Below are 20862 nucleotides of genomic sequence, written 5' to 3'. Positions count from 1 at the left end.
TGCCCTGTGATTGAGGAGTCTCCTGTGCACACAGGAGGGTGGAGGGTGGGGTGACCCCAAGTCTCCCGGAGCCCAGGCCGAGGTCCATTCTGTAGCGGCGGTCGCTGGTGTGGTGGGTTCTGTGTGGGGAAGGGAGGGCACGGGTGCGGTGCTCCCCACCCAGCAGCCGGGGTGGACGGCCAAGGGGTCACGGTGTCCGAGCCGGGCTGCTGGGGCAGCGGGCCGGACCTGGACCTGGGGCTCGGCCGACTACAGCCCCCACCTGACTTCACATGTTTCAAACGTTTTTACATTCTTAAGTGTTTGGAGAAAATCCCAAGGATGTGGATCTCACATCTCTGCATCCTTAGTGTGGTTTCGTGGCAACACGGGCCTGGTAGACTCCGGCCCGCCCACCGCTGCCTAGCCGCCCGCCGCAAACATTCACGTCCCGGGCAGGGGCGACAAGCCCCCAGCCCTCCCCAGCCCTCCCCTCCCTGAGAGCTCTGCCTTTTCTCTGCACCTGGGCGGCTCACAGACCTCAGCCCCTGGGAGAGCCTCAGCCCCTGGGAGAGCCGGGGCGCTGGACCCCTCCCGCCGTCCCCCTCCTCGCCTGCGGCCGGACAGCGCCCCCTGCAGGCGAATATGTGTCCTGCAGCACACCCAGGCTCCCTGGTTCCGCCTGGTTTTCTTTTCTTTTTTTTTTAAGATTTTATTTATTTATTTGACAGACAGAGATCACAGTAGGCAGAGAGGCAGGCAGAGAGGCAGGCAGAGAGAGAGGAGGAAGCAGGCTTCCCCCTGAGCAGAGAGCCCGATGCGGGGCTCCATCCCAGGACTCTGGGATCATGATGGGAGCTGAAGGCAGAGGCTTAACCCAGAGCCCCCCAGGTGCTCCGTCCACCTGGTTTTTTGAGTTTGGGATATGGGTCTGTTTCTGAAGATCTTGGTCGAGCTGGGCAGAGGCCACTTCCTTCACTGGGGCCCCCAGCTAGATACAGCCACGGCCCACACACCCCTTGGCCGTTCTTCTGGTCCCCGGGCTCCCCAGGACTGAGCCCCTGCCAGAAAAAGGGAGGATGACGCAGACGCCAGGGGTGGGAGCCCACGGTGGGGGGGCAGCTTGGGGCACGTGTGGCCGTGGAGACCGCATGTGGTCTGTGGCAGCCAGGCCGGGCCTCGTGGTGGAAGCGGGTCAGGCCTGGCGTCGGGGAGTGCGTGTTCACGCTTCTCTGTCGGTGCTCCTCACGCCCCCGCCTGCCCTCACGGGGACCTCCGTGCCCACAGACCGGCGGAGCCAGGGGCTGTGCCCCCGCGTCCAGAAGTGGTTCTACGAGAAGTTCGGGGAGTACGTGGAGGACTTCCGGTTCCAGCCGGAGGAGAGCGCCGTGGAGACGGAGGAGCCCCTCAGCGCCCGGAGGTGGGGGCCCTGGCGGAGGTGGGGGGCAGTCACCGCACCGAGGCCTCAGCCAGGCCAGCGTCCGAGGGTCCGAGAGGCGGCAGCCGGGGCGGCTCCCAGGGCCAGGCCATGCCCACCTTCTTGCGAAAGGGACCCCCTTCCTGGAGGAGGACAGGCAGCAGGGCTCCAGGGCAGGTGGCACGGCCACGTCCCCCTGCTCAGTGGTACCCGCTCAGTCAATTGCCCCTGCTCCAAGTCGTATTGTAGGCTCTGGGGGACTCGGGTTCTAGGGCCACGGGTGGGAGGTGAGGGACGGTTCCATGGGTGAGACACCCCCCCACACCCCAAGTTAGGGAGCAGCGACAATGTGCTTCCTGGCATGGCCGTGTCCCGGTGCCAGCGGAGCCCCGCAGTGGGTGTCGGGCGAGGCGCAGAGGAGCCAGTGCTCATGTCTCTCCCTCTCTCTCCCAGGTTGACGGAAAACATGAGGCGACTAAGTGAGTACCTAGCGTGTCTGTGAGCGGCCGTGGGGACCGTTGGGGCCTGAGCTGCGTGCCCGGAGCCAGCAGGGCCGGCTCTGGAGTCCTGAGCTACGGGACGTGTTCTCAGAAGGATGTTCCTTGAGAGTTCTCGGGAAAAAGGCTCCCTTTGGAAGCCCGTCCGGGGCCCCACCTTGTCCATCTAGAGCAGGACAGGATGGGGCCAGCGCTGTCCACCTGGCCCTGAGCCGGGGCACCGTTTCCCTCCAGGCCTGGAACGCCCTGAGAGAAGTGGTGCTTTCCCACGTGTTTGCCAGAGCCCGGGCGGTGACAAGGAACACCCCCTCAGCTGGCCCTTTCTCTTGTGCATGGCTCAGGCGTGGGCAGCAGGGGACAGGTGGCCGGCGCGGCCCCGCAGAGCCTGTGGATGGCCCGCAGCACCTGGAGCGGTGCTCCTGGGGGGAGCACCGGCAGAGGGTCAGGCACACGAGGAGCCAGAGTTTTGCTCGTTTTGGCTCCTCCCGCCCCGCTGCTGCCCCGCTGCTGCCCCGCTGCCCTCCTGGGTGTGCCCAAGTGTGCAGTGTGCAGTGCCCTCACTGCAGTGTGTTGTCCTCAGAGCGCGGTGCCAAGCCCGTCACCAGCTTCGTGAAGAACCTCTCTGCCTTATCCGACTGGTACTCCGTCTACACGTCCGCCATCGCCTTCACCGTGCGTGCTCCCGGGCGGTGGGGGGTGCTCCTCCAGGCCTCCGGGCCTCCGGCCCGCCCCGTCCCCACGGTTTCCCTTGGGACACATGCCCCTTAGCTTCTGTCTAGAAAGTGGCTGCCGTGTTGCTCCCCAGCCACGGGGTCGCTGCAGGATCATGCGAGAGCGTGGGGGGTGCCGGGGGTCGGCCCGTGTCTGCACACACAGCCCCATGGCAGCCCTCTGTCCATGCCTCCGTCGCCTCCCTGGACGAGTCAGGGAGAGGATGGTGGGGAGGCGCGTCTGCCCAGAGGGGCCCCGGGCTCCTCCCGCTGGGTATCTAGGGGAGGCTCCTGGCAGACCCCCAGTGGCCTGAGGCCAAGCTGAGATTCCGCGAACCACCAGTCCTGGGTCAGGATGGGAGAGCAGGGGCCTGGCATTGCCGTGTGCCCTTGGGGGACATGGACCCTGCGGCGGTGCCGGAATGGTCCTGTGGCAGCCATCCCCAGCCCCACGTGAGACCCTCTGGTCACTGGGAGGAGGACACAGCCTGCCCTCCCGCCTGCCAGGCCAGAGAGCGGTGGCCGCAGCTTCCAACGTCCCCATCTCTGCGTTCCAGAGGGTTCGGAGACCTCCCTAAAGCCCATAGCTTGGCGCCAGTGCAGGGGAGACGGGCATTTTGCAAACACAGACCGAGAACACGACTCAGTGACTCAGTGGCAGGGCGCCAGCCCCACCTCACGCCAGAGGCCCCGCCTTCAGCCCCCCAAAGCCCCGCCTTCACCCTTCCAAGCTCCATGAGGTCTTTGGTACCTTGGTCCTGCCTACCGTCACCAGGGGATGTGCTCGCCATTCAGACCTACCTTCCAGGCCTCCGCCTGGACCCCCCCCCCCCCCCCCCCCCCCCCCGCCCCCGCCACATTCCCTTCTCTGCCCTTTTCTGAGCGTCTGCTCTGTGCCGGCAGCTCTGCCAGTCCCGGTGGGCCTGGAGCGGAGGAGCCCAAGCCGCACTTGGCCTGGCACACGGCACGCAGGGGCTTCTCAGCCAGCAGTCAGTTGCCTCACTGGCCGCGCTGAGTCCCGGGGGTGTTGCCAGCTCCAGCTTAAGGGAGCCGCCCCCAGAGCTGGCAGGGACCTTGGCCCGCCCCAGGCTACGTGCAATGGCTGCTTCCCTGGGACCGCCTGCTCCCTGCACCCTCGGAGCACTGGCGGCTCCTCCTGAGAGAGCAGCTCCTCTCAGGGCTTCCCTGTCCTGCCGTCAGCCCTTGGGGAAGGCCCTGGGGGCCTGGGCTCCCCGCCTCCTGGCATGGCTGCCCGCCCGGTGGGGCAGGGCAGGGGGAGGGATGTGGCCTGTCAGGCCGCCTGACTGTCTCTCTCCAAACCCGCAGGTGTACATGAACGCCGTGTGGCATGGCTGGGCCATCCCCATGTTCTTATTTCTAGCAATTTTGAGGTTATCCCTCAATTACCTCATAGCCAGGTAGGTGAGCAGCTTCCTTCTGCGTACGTGACTGGGAAGTCTTCTGACGACACACACAACCGTAGCACACCTGAGCTGGGGCTGCCTCACACGTGGGGTTTGGGGAGTGGTCCTCGGGGAGGCTGGGCTCCCGAGCCCCCAGGAGGACGCCCACCTCCACCTGGTCCGCGGGAGGCAGCAGGCGGGGCTCCGCAGACTCCCCAGCTCCTTTCTCTCGGGGGCCGTCAGGGGGTCCCCCCAGCAGCTCCTGCTCAGCTGTGACGACCCCAGGGACTTGCGGGGCTGTGGAGTCTCTGTGCCCTGGGAGGCCCCGGGACTTAGCGGGAGGGTCGTTGCAATCACGGAGCCCATGCGGCATCTTCTCTGTGCTAGGCGCGCTCCGGGGGGCTCCACGGGGAACCCCTCCTCCCCAGCTGCTTGGTCTGTATGCGGCAGCGGTGACCCCTGCTTCACGCAGGCCTGCAGTGGGCCCTAGCAGTCCTGACTTTTTTTTGTTAAGTTTTTATTTATGTATTTGAGAGACAGTCAAGAGCGGGCGGCAGAGGCAGAGGCAGAAGCAGGCTCCCCGCTGAGGAGGGAGCTGGACATAGGACTGCATCCCGGGACCCCGGGATCATAACCTGAGCCGAAAGCAGACGCTGCACCGACGGAGCCTCCCGGTTCCCCGCCGCAGGCAGATCTGTGCTTAGCTGTTGAGAAGTTCACACTTTCACATACGGCTTTCCCGGGTGCATCTCTGAGCCTGCTTGAGTAGGGTTATTTGAAAACGTATTTTGTAGAGAAGAATATCTTTACATACCCGGGAAGGGGTCACCTGTGCCCAGACCAGGCACGATTAGCTAAAGCACTCACCGTTATTTCTTCGCTGGCTTCTTCTGAAAGATCTTCTGTTCCACCTCTGGGCCCCCAGGGGAGGGGCTCCTGGGGGTGACCCTGAACTTTCCCTGCTCAAGAGCCAGGGAGCAGCCCTGCAGGTCTCGGCTGCAGACAGAGGGTTCCGGAGCCCTTCCTGTCCCACACTTCTTCCCCGCCGGGAGCACGGGGCTGGGGACTCGATGTGGTCCGTCTGTGAAAAGCGCATGATGCTGTCCTTGCAGGGGCTGGAGGATACAGTGGAGCATCGTGCCTGAAGTCTCTGAACCGGTGGTAAGTCCTGGGAGGGTGAAGGTCTCTGTCTCCGCCCGGCCAGCTTCCCGGAGCCTCCGGGTGCTGCTTGCTAGATGCCCAGGGGACCCCTGCCTGGCAAGTGGAGGTCAGGAAGCAGAAGGCCAGCCTCCCCCACCACAGAGCCCTGGATGGCCACAGGCTGACCCCCAGCCAGCCAACACCTCGAGTGCCCCTCCCTGGCCCCTGCTTCACTGCAGGGGAAGCAGGTCCTCACCAGACCCGGGCCCTGGGCTGTCCTTACCCCTCCTGGTGGGGGTCATACGTTGGAGCAGGGAGAGGGGGTACAGGGGCCTCCCGGACCAGAGGTCAGTAGGTCAGTACAGCAGGTATCAGCGAACTGTGACCTGCTGGGCCCCGGCATCCAGGAGGCCCTTGGGAGGTTCTTGTTAAATGAACTCAGACAAACAGGTGGAGGTCGTGCCCCCTCGCCTCAGTTTCCCTCCGTACAGAGTGAGGGGTCGAGGGCTACCGGATCTCAGACGCACCTTTGAAGATGGGCCGTGGAAGCGTGACCCCCTGCTGGCTCGGGGGACTGCCACTGCCCGCCCACCCTCTCGGGCACCGGGGGGGCGTCTGCCAGGACAGCCAGCCCCTCTGTGCGGGGGCAGTGCAGGACCCTGCTTCTGGGGCTGTGAGGCCTCTGGACTGCTTCTGTGAACCATTGCTCTGGGCTGCTGAATTCCGGTGGAAATTCTCTGTCCCCTTTGGCTGCAGGAGCCTCCGAAGGAAGACTTGACCGTGTCTGAGAAGTTCCAGCTCGTGCTGGATGTCGCCCAGAAGGCCCAGGTACAGCTCTCGGGCTCCAGCCCCGGGGGCGTCTGTGCGTCAGCCCAGCCCCATGGGGGCCCCAACCCCCAGAACCGCAGGCCTGGATTATCTGTGGTCAGCTGACCTGCCCGTCGATCCCTTGGCAGTGCCCACGGCCACGGTTGGCGGGAGGGTCTGGGCTGATGGTGGGCACCCTGGAGGGCGGAGACCTGCCAAGCCGGGGCCAAGCCAGCTGCTGGGAGGGACGTGGCCTGCGTCCGGCGTCCGTGCGAGTCCCTGGGCTTCTTGGGGACCCACCACCCCGTCCCCAGCCTGTGAGTGGCTGGGTGGGACAGCGGGGCTCTGCGTGCCCCCCACCTCCAGTTGTGGCCTCGCGGGGCGGCTATGCACCCCCCAGTGTCACCCTGTAGACAGGCCCAGGTCCCGTGGTGACCACGGCTTCTCCCCACAGAACCTCTTCGGCAAGATGGCTGACATCCTAGAGAAGATCAAGAAGTAAGTCCCCGGCCCCCAGCCCGCACCTTCGGGGGTGCGGCCCCGGTCCCGGCTGAGCCCCCCTCTCCCTTCCAGCCTGTTTATGTGGGTCCAGCCCGAGATCACGCAGAAGCTGTACGTCGCGCTCTGGGCTGCCTTCCTCGCCTCCTGCTTCTTCCCCTACCGCCTGGTGGGACTGGCCGTGGGTAAGGAGGCGCCCGGGCTGGGGTCCGGGCTGCCGCGCGTGCCGGGTTGGGGGGCGCGGGGGTCCCGGCCTGCCTGCCCTGGCGCCGCACCCGACGGCTCTCCGTTAGAACGGTGGAACTTGGGAGAAACGAAGCCCATCGGAACCCCAGAGCCGTGATCCTGGTTCCTTAAAATGAGCCTGTTCTCTGCTTTCAAGAGTCAGCCCCCGGCCCCACCCCACTCCCGGCGAGCACGTGGGGCTGGGAAGCATCGGTCGTGGACCGCGGTCAGCCAGCTCGGAGCGCTCACGGGGGCCGAGGGGCGGGGGCCGCGGCCAGGGGAGGATGACGGGTGCAGGTGTCGTGGGGGACAGTGGCCTCGAGGCTCTGTGCAGTGGGGTCTGAGCAGAAGGTGAGCTTTCTGGATTCTGCTTTGGGCGGGTCAGGAGCAGCCCGTGGCTGGGGTGGGGTGGGCAGGGCAGTGAGGGGCCTGAGGCAGGCAGCTGCGTCGGGGTTGTGGAGCCCTAGGGGGACCCTGGTTGTGGTTGGAGCCCGACGCCAGGAGCTATGGCTGGACTGGATGGTCGGGGAGGGCTCAGGGTTTGCCCCAACGGGCTGGTAGGCCGTGTTGCCAAGTGGGGCCACTGGGGAAGTGGGGGGGCCAAGCTGAAGACAGGGCGCTCAGAGCTTGATTTTGGGGTGGGCAGCGTGCAGAATTCAGGGAGCCACTGGCCGCAGGGCTGACTGTGCACGACGTGGCTTCTGCCTCTTTCAGACCATGGGATGGCACGGCAGCATAGCTTGAACACCCCCGTGGGTTTGCTGGAACCCCTGTACTGAACCCCTGCCTGGGGCTTCTGCAGGGTAGGGAGAGGGTGTGGGCCGGTGTGGAGGCTGCCCTGAGGCCAAAGCCATGGTTCTGAGGCTGCCCCAACCCACTCGGCCCACCTACCCCAGGAAGCTGCACCCTCCTCCCCAGGCTAGACCCTGAGCTCTGATTTCCTGCGGGGTCTCTGTGTCCCTGAAGTGGGCACGGCCTGTCTGCAGTGCAGGGGTCAGGGCGAGGGTAGAGGCTGGATCCGAGCTGTGACGTTGAGCTCGGGGTTCGCACAGGGCGGGGGCGGTCCCCACCTGCCAACCACCTCCTGGCGTGCCGCTGCGGCCTTGGTCTCTCGTTGGCGCCCCCCGGCATGCCTTGTCAGGACAAGCAGTGCTGACAGACAGCATGGCCTTGGGGACAAGGACTGACACCAACCAAAGTGAAATGCCCTCAATCCTGTTTCTCGGGGGCCCGGGGTGCAGGGGGCGCCCGGCCGTGATGCCGGGCCACCAGATCAGAGGGCGGCTGGCTGGGGGTGGGTCCCTCGCACTTTCTTTCATGTCACCCTTGTGGGGTGGTAAGTGGTGGGCCCGTCTGTGTGCAAGGTGCTGTGGTCGGCAGGAGCTGCCGGAGGGCCCCAGGTGGCGAGACACTGAAGGGGACACCACGTTGGCTGGGTCACCTCACACTCTTGCTCCCCCTGCCCTGCGCCGGCCACACCTGGGTTCTGGGAGGCCGTCTGTGGGCCCTGGCCACAACGGGACTGTCATCTCCTGTCCCTAGGACTCTACGCTGGCATCAAGTTTTTCCTCATCGACTTTGTCTTCAAACGCTGCCCGAGATTGCGAGCCAAATACGACACCCCCTACATCATCTGGAGGAGCCTGCCCACGGACCCCCAGCTCAAAGAGCGCTCCAGCACCGCCGTGTCGCGCCGGGTAGGCTGGCCTCGGGCGGGGCCCACACTTGTGCTCTCTGTGTGTGGGGAGGCTGGTGTCTTCCTGATCTCGTGGGGCCCTTGAAGCAGACAGAGTACGGCCCCCGCTGCCCGGCATTGCTGCTTTAGAGCGCCCCACGGCGCCGGGTGGCCACTGGGGGAGGCTGTGCTGGAGGCCCTCTCCTGCCTCGAGGCCCCTCAAATCGGCCCCCAACGGACTTGCCTGAGCCATGCTGTCCCCCAGGCCAAGGGCAGGCAGGGTGCGGGGTGCTGGTCACGTCTGCCCAGAGCTAGGGGGCCTTGGGAGGAGGGAGCCGTGGGAGGTACTGTCTGGCCCTCTGTTCCCCAGCTCAGGCGCGGGCCTACCTCGTGCCCACAGGCTGGCATGGGGCCTGTATTTTATTCATGGTAGAAGGGCTTTGTGGGTGTTGGGCCCTGGGTCCCAGACTCAGACACAGAGGATGAGCTGGCCTAGGCGCTCTCAGGGTCTCAGACGAGCGCGGGAGGTTCTGGGTCCCATAGGACTCCTGGGGAGGTCTGAGAAGGTTTCCTGAAGGAGGTGACGTCGGATCGCTGTGTTGTGTGAGTGTCGTCTGAGGACAGGGTGTCCGGTGACCCAGCAACGGGAGGGCAGCTCTGGGTCAGGTGAAGGTCAGGTGAAGGTCACTCTTCCCAGGTTCTGGGACTGCAGAGCTTGCTGGGAGCCCACACTTGGGAGCGGCTTGTGGGGCTCTCTGCACACGAGCAGGGTCGTGGTGCGCTGGTGGGCGAGCTCTGGTCGTGCAGGAGGAGGCGGGCCTAGGGAGGAGGTACAGAGGCAGGCAGCCTGGCTCCCTGCGGGCGTGCGAGGGGACGAGGGGCTCATCCTCGCCCTGGGGTGATCAGGACAGGGCCTTCCAGGGGTTACCATGTAGCGCTGGCCAGCCTCGGGAGAGACAGAGCAGGGGAGTGAGGACGTGGACTTCCTGGAGGTGGAGAGGGGGAGGGGGACCCCGCCACAGCGTCTGCGTGCAGCTCTGCTCAGCCCCCGTGTGTGAGCTCACGTCGCGGGGACCCTCTTTCTCCCTTCTCTCGGTCACGCGTCTGTCTGTCATCTCCTTCCTGGCCAGCTGTCAGGGTCCGACAAGGTATGGTGTCCGTGTGGAAACCCCTTCTCTGCGGGGACCTGATGCTGTGCGTTGCTGTGTTGTGACTCTGTTTGACCTTGAACGTCACTTTCCGTGGGCCGTGCCCCGGCCGGTTCCGATTTCCGAAATGTCTGGGATGGCCTCTGTGCGGAGCACCTGGCGGCCTGGGATGCAGACCGCGTGTGCTGGGGTGCAGGTCCTGGCGCGGCCCTCTGGAGTGGGGGCGCCGCCAGGGGAAGCAGGGCTCCTGGGCAGGGGCCCGTAGGGTCTGCACCCCGCATCCGGACATCCGCGCCTGCTGCTCGTCGCCGTTTCCAGCTGGGCAGGGGCAGGCGGGGGGCTGTGTGCGTCCCTGTGCCCACCCGCAGCTGGCGTGAGTAATGGGGATCGCATGTGCTCTCGGCAGCTACAGACGGCCTCGTCGCGGGGCTGCGTCTCCAGCGCGCCCGCCGGCCTCAACAGAGATGAGGACGCCGGTCGCCTCCACGGGACCAAGAAGGGCAGTTTCCACGAGATCTTCAACTTGACAGAAAGCGAGCGCCCGCTCGCAGGTGTGTGTGCGCAGAGCCTGTGGCCCGCCCTGGCCCTTTGGGGGCTCCGCCTGCGCTGGGGCCGGTGGCCAGGCCAGGCCCTGGGGGCCCGGGAGGGCTCTGGGCAGCAGGCGGGAGTTGCTGGCTGTGCTCCTAGGGCGCCCGTCTCATCGGCCGTGGATGGCTGAGCTGCGGGAACTCAGAGGGGCCGGCCAGGACCTGGTGGCAGGCGGCTGGGCCCTTAGAACCACGTGGCGGGTCACAGTGCATGACTGCCGGCCATGGAGAGCTGGGCTTTGACCTCGTCCTGTCCCCCCTCCCTGCTAACCCGGGCCATGCAGACGTGGCCCCTGAGTGTCGAGGCGGCGGGTCTGTCCGTCTGCACCACGTGAGCTGTGTGCTCCTCGGAGGGGACGGAAGCCCACGCCGGCTCCCACACGGGAGCAGATACCCGCTTTCTAGGAGAGCAGAGGGCAGCCTGCCTCCCGCTGTGGGTGTTGTTGGTGGCTGGGGAATGAGCTGGCCTGGCCCCGGGGAGCAGGGCTGACGGACCCCATCCCTCCCTACTAGTGTGCGAGCACGGCTGGCGCTGCTGCCTCATAAACCGGGACCGCAAGATGCCCACCGACTACATCCGCAATGGGGTTCTGTACGTGACGGAGAAGTGAGTGCCGCGCAGGCCCTCGGTCCCCCGTCTCCCATCCTTGCTGTGGCGGCTGCGCCCTGGCCTCCCCAGCTCCTCTCGCTGAAGGGCCAGGCCTCAGGGACCGTGCCGGCTCTAGGGGGATACCCCAGGATGCGGGACGCCGCCAGCCTCAGTCGCCCTCTCTCAGAGCGCCGGCTCTGTGGAAAGTGGGTGCGCGGCGGCGGCTGGAAGGGGCGCTCTGCCTGCCGCATGGGGACCGTGATGGCAGCAGCCCGGGCGGGCGTCCCCGTGCGGTTGCTGGGTCACATGTCTTTGTTTCTCCTCTTGTAGTTACTTGTGCTTTGAAAGCTCCAAATCCGGTTCTTCCAAGAGAAACAAGGTCATCAAGCTGATGGACATCACGGACATACAGAAGGTCCGTGTGGGTCCTCTCCTACCCTCTTCGGGTACCCCTCTCCGGCTGCGGAGGAGAGAGGCCGTGGGGCCGTGAAGCCGGTGGGCTTCGGTTGGAAGGCAGATGTGTTCGCGGTGAGGGAGTGGTGCCGTCGGGAGACGTGGGAGTGCCTGTGTCAGGCTCCCCTTCTAGAAGGTCTCCGTGCAGAGCCCCCTAGCTCCCCTCGGAGAGTGTCCGCATACCACGGGCTTGCCCCCGTCCTCATGGGTCAGCGCCAGGCGCCCTCCCACAGATGGGGAAGGGGAGCACAGCACGGTGGGCCCGGCCGGGTGCCCCAGCCCCCACTAACCACTGTGTATCCGCCCCTTGGCCCTGAGATGCTCCCCCCACCTTGGGTGTGTCCTCGGCCAGTGTCCCTCCGAGCGTCACTTGGACAGGGCAGGGCATGTGCAGTGTCCCCTGCCTCCAGCGTCTGAGCGTCTGGGACACAGGCCAGCCTAGGTGGGGAGTGGCCGCAGCTCGCTGGCACGTCAGGAGCACACCCCCCTCGCGCCCCCCCACCCCCGCCGGAGAGAGATGCAGCGGCTGGGACAGGAGACGTTCCCCCGCTCCTTAGGGAGACCCCGTCTCACTCGGGCCTGCTGGGAGGGGTGGGATAGGGCATGGGCAGGTCTGGATTCTCGGTCATGAAGTCGGTCTGTCCTCTCGTGGTCAGAAAGGCAGGGTTTCATGGGGCTGGTTGTCTGTGGGCCCCTGGGAGAAACGTGCCCGGGGACAGGTCTGGTCCTGATCCTGGGAGGGCTCCAAGCTGACCATGTGCCATCACCCCTCAGTACAAGGTCCTCTCTGTCCTCCCGGGCTCAGGCATGGGGATCGCTGTGTCAACGCCTTCAACCCAGAAAGTAAGTGTGGTGCGGGACACCGGGCCGTGGCAGAGAGGTAGGGGGTGTGGGTCTAAATCCCTGGGACACGTGCAGAGCCGCTGAGCGGCTCGGGACCCGAGGGGACCCCCTTTCTCTTTCCCTCGCTGTGACCGCAGCAGCCTCCTGCCTCTGCAAGTCCGGTCAGGTTCAGGGCCGGGGCCCCAGGGAGGAAGGGAGGGCCGGGAGGAGCCAGTCTCTCGCTGCAGGTGGGCCTGGAGCCCGTGCGGGGGCGTGGGGGGGTCTGCCCTTGGGCGCCAGACCCCATGGGGCCCTGCTCAGCCTGGCTGTGCAGGGTCAGCACGCGTCTCCGCCCCGCCAGCCGCTGGTGTTCGGCGCCATGGTGCACAGAGACGAGGCCTTCGAGACCATCCTCAGCCAGTACATGAAGATCACGGCGGCCGCGGCGGCCGGCAGCGACAGCTAGTGTCCATCCACCCGGGACGATGCTGGAAGGCTTTCGTTTGGTTTCTTGGTTTATTTTTGTTTTTTTGGTTTTTTGTTTTTTAACAATTTGATAGTGGAAAAACAGTTGGACATCCTCCTGATCTTTCGCAATAATTCCCCTTGACCTGTGGTTTTATTGTGTTCACGCTGCGCTTCCCGGACCCCTTCACGCGGGGGTTGCGGCCTCGGACGGCGCCCGCCCGTCCCGCAGGGGAGGCGCGTCCCACGCACACACGGACACAGAGGGCAGGGATCCTCGGAGGCCAGCGGGAAGGCGGACACTCAGGACACGCCTGTGCCAGCCGCCGCCGAGTACAGCCGCCGTCCCGCTGCCCTGGACGGAGAGCCCGCGCCCGCCGCGCCCAGCCCTCCAGAGGCCGGAGCGCTTGCACGCTGAAGCACGGCTGTGAGCACCGGCGTCCTCTTCCTGGGCATGAAGGACATCGGTGAGGAGCAGCTCGGAGGCGCCTCCGCCGACCACCCTGGGCGGGCCCGTGGGTCTCACTCCTTCCTGTAGCGAGGCCACCTACCACGCGGCCTCAAGTGGGGCCCAGGACAGGGCGCGGCTCGGTCTGGCCTACGCTCGGTGCCAACCATCCACAGGGGCCAAGGAGCCACCAAGGCCACTGGCCATCTGGGCCCTACTAGCCACTGGGAGGCCAGGAGTCGGCAACCCTCATGGACAGGGAGTGGCGTGCAGGCAGAAGCACATCTTTCACTCTCTGCTCTGGAAAGCAGACCATCGGCCGGGGCTTTCGGGGCCCTCTGAGCGCGGGATGCTCTCAGACGAACGTCAGCCGCAGCACGGCCAGGTGTGGCTTCGTGGTGACAGCCTCCAGGGCTGGCAGAGGGGTGCTCTGGGGCCCAGGGGCGGGAGCGGCCTGGATGCACCGTGGGCCAGGCTGGCCGCCGGTTTGCCATGGGAGCTGTGTGGGGCCACTCGGGGGCTCCAGCAGTGGGGAGTGACTGAGTGGAGCCCAGAGGCTGGGGGCCAGGTGGTCTGCGCCCCTGACGTCCGGCGGTGGGAGCGAGCCACCCCCGCCCGGCGCCTGCCAGGGCGCTGGTGGCCGAGGCCGGGGGTTGGGGGAGGGGTCTGTCTGCAGGCTGCATTGGGGACAGGCCTGTGACCTTGGGGAAGGACAGGCTGAGGTTGTGGCGGCCGCGCCCGCCCCCGGCCAGCGCTTCCAACTGGACGGCGGCTCCTCGGCGTGCCCTGCGTCCCCTGGGTGTCCTGGACATTGTTGTTTTTTGAAGAAACAGAAGATTATATTTTTTACAGAGAGCAAGCTGTTTTTCTTATTTTTGTATCATTTTTCAGATGTAATTTTTACCTTTGCTCCAATCCTAATTTGCTGGTTTGGGTGAAGCCCGGTGGCCTCGCTCGCGTCCTCCTTCTCGGGGGGGCACGGAGCCACACGCCACGGCCCAGGCCGTGCTCCCAGGGGGCCACGCTCCCAGGGGGCCGCGCCGACCAGCCTGATGAAGCACACAGCCCGCCCGGCCGGTGAGGTCTGAGGGCACCCGCGGCGCCCGCCACCCCGGTCTGCCTGGCGCTGGCGTTCACACAACCCCGCAGGCCGGCTTCTCGTCGGACCGAAGGCAGAGCCGCTCTGAGTCCTGGCTTTGGCTCCCACTGTGGGCGCAGGGGGACCGGCTCCCACTGTGGGCGCAGGGGGACCAGCTCCCATGGGCCCTGCAGAGGCCTCAGGCACCCCCGGGGACCCTCTCCCAGGGACCCTCCCTCAGTGCCTGAGGCGAGGGGGGACAGGCAGATTCAGGGGACCCTCTGGGAGCCGCTCACACCCCTCCCTGGGGCTTGGCATGGGGCTTGCCCTCCTCAGCAGAGCGGGTGGTTTGGTTCGAGTCCCTTCTGAGGAGAAAGGGAGATGAAAACTGACCACGTGCGGAGCACGGCCCGGGGCGCTGGGTGGGGGTACGTGGCCCCCGGGGGCTCCCCGCTGCCTGGCAGAGAGAGCCCGGGGTTTCTATCAAACTGTGTAAATCTGGGCAGATGTTTAATTTCTATGACTAATCACTGAACTAGCGTGAATGTTACATTTTTAGGTCCAAAGCTCAAGTCTGTTTTGGATCTGTAAGTAACCGTTCCTGCTGTCACTCTGTTCCACAGAAGGGTTGTACTGTGTGAAGAACTGATGAAAAACCCTGTAACAGTTTTTTAAGAAAACTTTGTTTGTTTAAAGAAGTCTTGTATAAATTATAATTTTTATTTAAATAAACCTCAGATGCTTTGTGCTCCGGGGAGGGTGGGGGGTGCTTGGCCTCCCCAGCGGGGCCCCTGTGCCTTGTCGGCAGCTGGAGGGGGGCAGGCCGGTTCCCCTCCTGGGGGCCCAGGATCACCGTGAGCACCAGTGCTGGAGGGTAGCAGGGGTTTGGGATCCGAAGCAGCCTGGGGCATGGAGTGTGGCAGGGGGCATGGGAGCAGACATTGAGGGGAAGCAGGGGTCCAGGTTCCCAGAGGCTGGAAGGCCGGTTCAGCGCATCCAGGGCCTGGCACTGGGTGACAGGGCAGTGGGCCCATCACTCTGCCGGGACATGGAGGAGCCTAGAAAAGGACCCTCGGGGTTGGGGTGCAGGTCCTAGGCAGGACTTCCCTTGGAATGGTAAGCATCTCTGGGACCAGGTGCAACCTGGAGCCCTCCCCCCTGGGGTTTGGGCAGAAGGGTCCCCGGTGGCCCCCGTGGCTCAGCCAGTCGAGACACTGACAGTGGAGACCAAGGGATGCAGGAACTGGCCGACATCTGAACCCACCAAAGTCCTGTGTGGAGCTGAGCTGGGCACAGTCAAGGGCGCAGCCTCCTGCCCCCGACACCCACAGCTTGACCCAGGTCCCACGAAGTGAGCGGGAGCTGAACAGACATCAGGTCTGGGGGGCTGGCCCTGCGCTCGGATGAGCCCCATCCTCCCGTTCGTCCGTTTGTTCGCTGTGGGCAGTCTCAGGGCTGGGACCGCGCTGTGACAGGCCGGTGGTCCCTGGGGGCCAGGTACCCGGTGAACGCTCTTGGGACTGCACAGCCCAACAGGTAAGGTCTATGAGCTCCCAGCCCTGTGGGGACCCCTGTTCTGGGGAGGGGGAGGGGTGAGGAGGAGCCGGAGGAGGTGGCAGGGACCCCTCCGCCCCCTCGCCGATGGGGCTCCCTGTTTGCCTGTTTTGTTATTTAATGTGTCCACAAAGTAGCAGAAATAGGTCTCCTCACTCCTGTAAGAGCTCCCCGGGGACCACATTTGGTAGAATTGGTTTTGTCTGTGGCCGGTGTGTTTCCTCTGGTGGGTTTACAGCAGTCCTCTGCAGGGGGCGTCTCCTGGCTTCACCTGGGCACCGCGAAACCAAAGGAGGTGCCTTGGTGGCCCCATGGTTTTGGGGCCTTTATTCTTGGGAGCCTGAGCCCCTGCCAGGCTCCCACAATCTGTCCTGGCCGCAAGACAGAGGAGCAGCCGCCCTGGCCTGAGGAGGGTCTGGGGCCCCAGGGGACAGGAGCACTGAAACACTGGCTCTCATCGAGTGCAGGCACCTGCTGCTGATGCTGAAACAGCGTTTAGTGAACGGGGCGGGGGGATCGCATGTGGCCCAGAGAAGTGTTGCCATCAAGTTGGGGACCGAAGGCAGTGGTTACCGCTGTTCGCCTGCAGGAACCAACCTGCAAAGCTGACTCCTCATGCATCCCCTGTGGCGGAGGCTGGAGTAGGGGCCGGCAGCTTGGGGCGGGCGGCAGGGGTGATGGGGGCGGGGGGGTGGGCGGCCACTGCCTGCGGCCTTATGACCCAGCAGGGATCCGTGGGTTCATCCAGGAGGCCCTGCCCTGCGGGAGTGTGCAGAGGCAGGGGGTGGGGGGCCCAGGGGAGCCATCCAGCCCCTGAAATCAGCCCCCCCATGCCGGAGCTGGGAAGCCCACCCCGTCTCCTGCTGGGTCCCAGCACCTCCACAGCCGCGGGCTGGCATCGTGTCGGGGGTGCAGGGCTCCCAGGATGCTGGCGGCAGAGGTGGGGGGCAGGTGCCTGGGGACCCAGTCCTTTAGAGGGAGGCACTGCTGTCCCTTCTGTACGGGGAGTCAGACCTGGCCCAGATGGGGGACAAGTGGGCAAGGTCCTGAAGCTGGAGCGACTCAGCTCTTCCCACTCGTCGGTGACGGCACTGTGGGAACCCCAGATCTAGAAATAAGGGCTTTTTTAAAGATTGTATTTATTTGACAGAACACAAGTGGGGACAGGGAGAAGCAGGCTCCCTGTGGAGCGGAGAGCCCAAGGCAGGGCTCGATCCCAGAACCCCAAGATCACGACCTGAGCCAAAGGCAGACGCTTCACCAACTGAGTCTCCTATGCACCCCACGCAGGTAAGTTTTCATAGTAAGAGGCACAATTTCTGGATTCCATATGATACACTTAAAAAAAATCAGATTTCTATGTAACAACAAAAAAAAATTTAATCCCAAAATACAGTTTGCTAGGAATATACCTGAACGGTTCAGATACTGTGGGAAACTAGGAACTGTCAGAAGACTCGAGTAAGGCTTTATGAATGGGAACGCGCTGCGTTCCTGGACTGGAAAGCTCAGCCTCGTGATGAAAACGTCTTCTCACAATGTGCAGCGTGAAGCAGCGGGATCCAGGAGACACTCAGCGTGACTCCTTTCAGGAGAACAGCAGCGCCTGCCGGACGAGGCCGGACGACACGGGGGAGCGAGTGTACAGGGAGAGAACCCTGCTCCTGCCGGTTCAGGTTCCGGGGCTGTACACCCCCGAGCACGCGGACGGCAGGCAGGGGAACCGGACAAAAGGCACACGTTCTTATTTGATGCTAAGAGCTTCTTTTGTTGCTGTTCATGGAGACCTTTATAGAAAAAAGTCAGAAGACCCAGAGAAGCAGTTAGATCCTGGGGCTTCTTAACAAAACGGCAACAAACTTGTGAAGATCGGACGAGCTGGATTAGGGTTTTGGGCTTCTGAGGTCATAGGACGGCACTGAGGGGTCTCAGTGGAGAAGTGAAAGAAGCTTAAGGTTTGTGCAGACCTAGCTCGGCACCGGTGGTCCCCGCGGTCGCTTCGTGCGGACCTAGCTCGGCACCGGCAGTCCCCGCGGTCGGCTCGCGGCGCCTGCCCGTGGGGTGGTTTGATCCCGGCTCTCCGCAGATGGGTGGGGGTGCAGAGGGCGCCTCTTGAAGTCTTCAGCTCGAGACAACCTTATGCCCAAGTGGCCTGTCTTGGGGTGGCCTGTCCTGACCCCCTCACACGGGTAAACAAGGGAACGGTGCACCGGAAACCGGTCCCCTACAAGGGGAGCACGGGGACTTCGGGAGGAAGTTCTAGCTCTTGGCCTGGGTGACCCCGTGTCCTTCGTTTTATTCTTGTTCTATACAGTTACATGGGTGGGGCCTGGGCGTCTTGGTCGGTCGGGCGTCTGACTCTGGAGTTCAGTGCAGGTCATGATCTCGGGGTTGTGGGATCAAGCCTGGGGGTTGGTTGGGCCCTGTGCCCAGCGGGGAGTCTGTCTGGGGTTCTCCCCCTCTCCCTGCTCACGTGCACCTGCTCACTCTCAAAACAAGTGTGCACAGGCGTTTTCACGAAACATGCTCTGCTTAGAACAGAACAAGAATTTATAAAAGAAAACCAAACTCTGCCCAAAGTAACTTTATTTTTGTCTTCTCAAACATACCAGAGCAAATATGCCATTTTCCAATCTTGAAACCAGCAAGATTACAAGAAAGTGAAGCCACCCTCTCAGGCCATACTTGCCCGTTACCCAGGATTGTACCAGAGCAGTCGCCCCTGCCCCCGCCCCCGAGCCGCAGGGACCGCCCACCAGGTGCCCACCTGGTGCGGAGAAGCAGGAAAGCGTCAGAGCATGATGGCTCCTGGTGTTTTCGCACTGATGAGTCACCAAGGAAGTTAAAACACAGACTAACCCTTCTAGATGGCCCTAAGTTTTCACTGACCCACCACTGGTCCAGGTTTTTCTTCACTACCCTGGAGTCCAGTGGTTGTGGGGACTTCCCGGAGATCTGAGCCTCTCGCCCCTGGGGGAATGTCTGAACAGTCCTTCCGGACTGCGTGCACATCATCGGGAACTCCCGGGGCGTCCCGACCATCACTCGGGCCCCGAGAACGGCCCCAAGGCCTGCAGTTCTGGACTTGGGCACGCGGCCAGCCGTGCAGGAAGCCGGGGACAGGGCCGGCTCTCAGTGAACAGAGAATGCTCACCGTGGCCCGGACCAGTTTCCTAAAATGGGCAGTGGATTGTAGGACAGGCCAGAACTGTTTGGGGAAAGCTTGTGAAGGAACCCGTCCCACAGCGTGGTTCTGCGCCCTCCCCCGGGCCGCTGCCCCCGCACAGAGCTGCCTGCCTGTCCTTCCCACCAGCAGCGAGCACTGGGGATCAGAAAGAGCCCGCGGGGACTGACTTTCCACACCCAGACGGCGCCCGCCCAGGACCTGCTAAACCATTGCCTTTGTACGATGACGCAGTGACGTGGTCTACTGGAAAGGCCACAGGGAAAGCTCGCTTTGGTGTGACCTGGACGGGACTGAGATGGAGTAGGAGATCGCACGTGTGCTCCAGACACGAACACCAAAATGAGATGCGACCAGTATCGGATGTCTGTGGGGCGAACAGGACCAGCTACTCCTCCAAACGGCCAAGCGCCGCCCGGGACAGTCAGGCCGGCTCCGTCTCTGCAAACCAGAGTCCAAGCCGCAGCTTCTATTTCAAATAAAGCTATTTTCGAGGCGTCTTCCACATACCTAATGTGAATACAAAGGAAACAAGGCCAGAGTGCCGACGAGGGACCCCGGGGACCAGGGTCATACCTCCAGGGAACCCCCGCCGCTGGGGCTCTGGTGCAGTCGCAAACATTGCGCTAACTATGGGGACACCACTTCCCGCTGACAAGGACGTTTGCATAAACACATGGAATGAAGCGTGAAGAAAAGCCCAAGTCTGGAGCATGTGCGGAGACCTGGGGCCTGGGGCCAAGGAGCCACAGGAACGTGGGACCCTGGGACCCAGGGACCCACCCTCAACAGGGCGAGGCCGCTCGGCCCGAGGTGAACACAGTCCACACAGCGGATCGTACCCCTTGCGCGCCCGCCTCCTCCCACCACCCCACGAAGCCCTCCCGTTACCCACTGGGTTGCTGTGAAGCGTGGGTCCTCTCCGTTTAAAACGGACGCCATGTCAGAGCTTGCGACCCTTCTCACCGCCGGCCGACTGCCCCAGAGGCACCAGCGTGACCGAGGCAAGGGCCGGGACTTTGCAGATACAGGGTCTCTCTGTCAGTGTCCTTCTTCCTAAGACGGTCCTGCTCCGAGGTCACCGGAGCCGCTCGGGACACACCCGGCCCAGTAAGCGCGTCCCGAGCCCAGGTTCAGATGAAGATAACAGGAAGGCGACCCAGTGTTCCAAAACCTGAGCGCGCACACGCGAGTCCGTCCGGTGGAGAGGGTCGGTGAGCTGCTCTACACCTCCCGTCCAGATGCTTGGACCTCACATCCACCGTCCCTAAAACGACTGTGACAGAGCCACAGGTGGGCCCCTGGAAACCGCCATCAGCCTAAAATCTAAGAAGTCAGAGCCCCAAACTGACAGGGGCCATTGGCAGAGGCCAGTTCTGTGAAATGTGGTCCACAGGCTCACAGAGAGCTGAAAAGGCCGGGAACGTTCACGGATTTGCTGACCAAGTAGTTTGTCTAAAATCAAGATCTAACTATCAAAAATAAATTTCTAAATTTAAATGTATATATCAACGTAATTGGTCTGCAGGAATTTTCTTAAATGACTTCGCGCTTCCTGAGCACGGCGAGGCGGGCGGGGCGTGAGGGCGGCTCAGTGGTCCGGCTCCTTCGTGTCCTCCTCGATCCCCCGCGCGAAGAGGCGAACCAGCTGACAGTGGACCCTGCAGAGACAAAGGGCCTCACGTGACCCCCCGTGACCCCCTGGCCCTTAGCCCAGCAGCTGGTCGAGTGTGGAGGGACCTGGGGGTCTCCTCATGGCTGGCTCTGGGCCCGGCCCCGCAGGGACAGCCAGGGGTGCAGAGTGACTTACCCACGCTCTTCAGAGGCCTGTCTTGTAAAGGGCGCGGAGGCCCCGAAGGCCAGGTTCGACACCCGGCACCCCCTCTTCAGCAGCATGACCACCCCCAGATGGCCATGTTCCGAGCTTTCAGGGCCGCAGGGAGGGCTCCATGCGGGGTGGCCCCCCCATGTGCAGGATATCCGGTCAGCCGGGATGAAGGAGCGCCACCGCAGCCCCAACCCAGGGGTCCATGAGTGGCCGAGGTGCCCCAGAGACCCCTCCTTCTACAACCATGAGGATGAGCACCGAGGGGCTCAGGGGTCCGCGTGGTCCCCACCAGCAGGGCCACCTTCCCCTCTACTAATGATGTCACAGCCTCCTCTCCAAGATGTTCAGTAAGAAA

The 20862-nt window shown here is 63.9% G+C and overlaps 2 protein-coding genes across 4 annotated transcripts in view; one reads left to right on the top strand and one right to left on the bottom strand.

Moving 5' to 3' along the window:
- GRAMD4 (GRAM domain containing 4) overlaps nt 1-14639 on the top strand; it is a 72702-nt gene extending 58063 nt beyond the window's left edge. For all 3 annotated transcript variants that reach the window (XM_059401766.1, XM_059401767.1, XM_059401764.1), the window contains exons 6-19: nt 1267-1399; nt 1850-1875; nt 2474-2565; nt 3930-4021; nt 5119-5167; nt 5903-5974; nt 6408-6451; nt 6527-6636; nt 8219-8373; nt 9906-10050; nt 10600-10693; nt 11006-11090; nt 11903-11971; nt 12312-14639. In XM_059401766.1, the coding sequence (XP_059257749.1) occupies nt 1267-1399; nt 1850-1875; nt 2474-2565; nt 3930-4021; nt 5119-5167; nt 5903-5974; nt 6408-6451; nt 6527-6636; nt 8219-8373; nt 9906-10050; nt 10600-10693; nt 11006-11090; nt 11903-11971; nt 12312-12416 (1271 nt within the window). In that variant the 3' untranslated portion in view covers nt 12417-14639. The remainder of the gene's footprint in view (nt 1-1266; nt 1400-1849; nt 1876-2473; nt 2566-3929; nt 4022-5118; nt 5168-5902; nt 5975-6407; nt 6452-6526; nt 6637-8218; nt 8374-9905; nt 10051-10599; nt 10694-11005; nt 11091-11902; nt 11972-12311) is intronic.
- A 3425-nt stretch (nt 14640-18064) lies between these two features.
- The window catches only part of CERK (ceramide kinase), a 39918-nt gene continuing 37120 nt past the window's right edge, over nt 18065-20862 (bottom strand). The window contains exon 15 of the mRNA XM_059404437.1: nt 18065-20340. Coding sequence (XP_059260420.1) covers nt 20271-20340 — 70 coding nt within the window. The 3' untranslated portion in view covers nt 18065-20270. The remainder of the gene's footprint in view (nt 20341-20862) is intronic.

The sequence above is a fragment of the Mustela nigripes genome, chromosome 6 (genome assembly GCF_022355385.1).
Source record: "Mustela nigripes isolate SB6536 chromosome 6, MUSNIG.SB6536, whole genome shotgun sequence".
Taxonomy (NCBI): Eukaryota; Metazoa; Chordata; class Mammalia; order Carnivora; family Mustelidae; genus Mustela; species Mustela nigripes.
The sequence above is the reverse complement of the archived record's forward strand: the minus strand, read 5'-3'. Positions and strand labels throughout refer to the sequence as shown.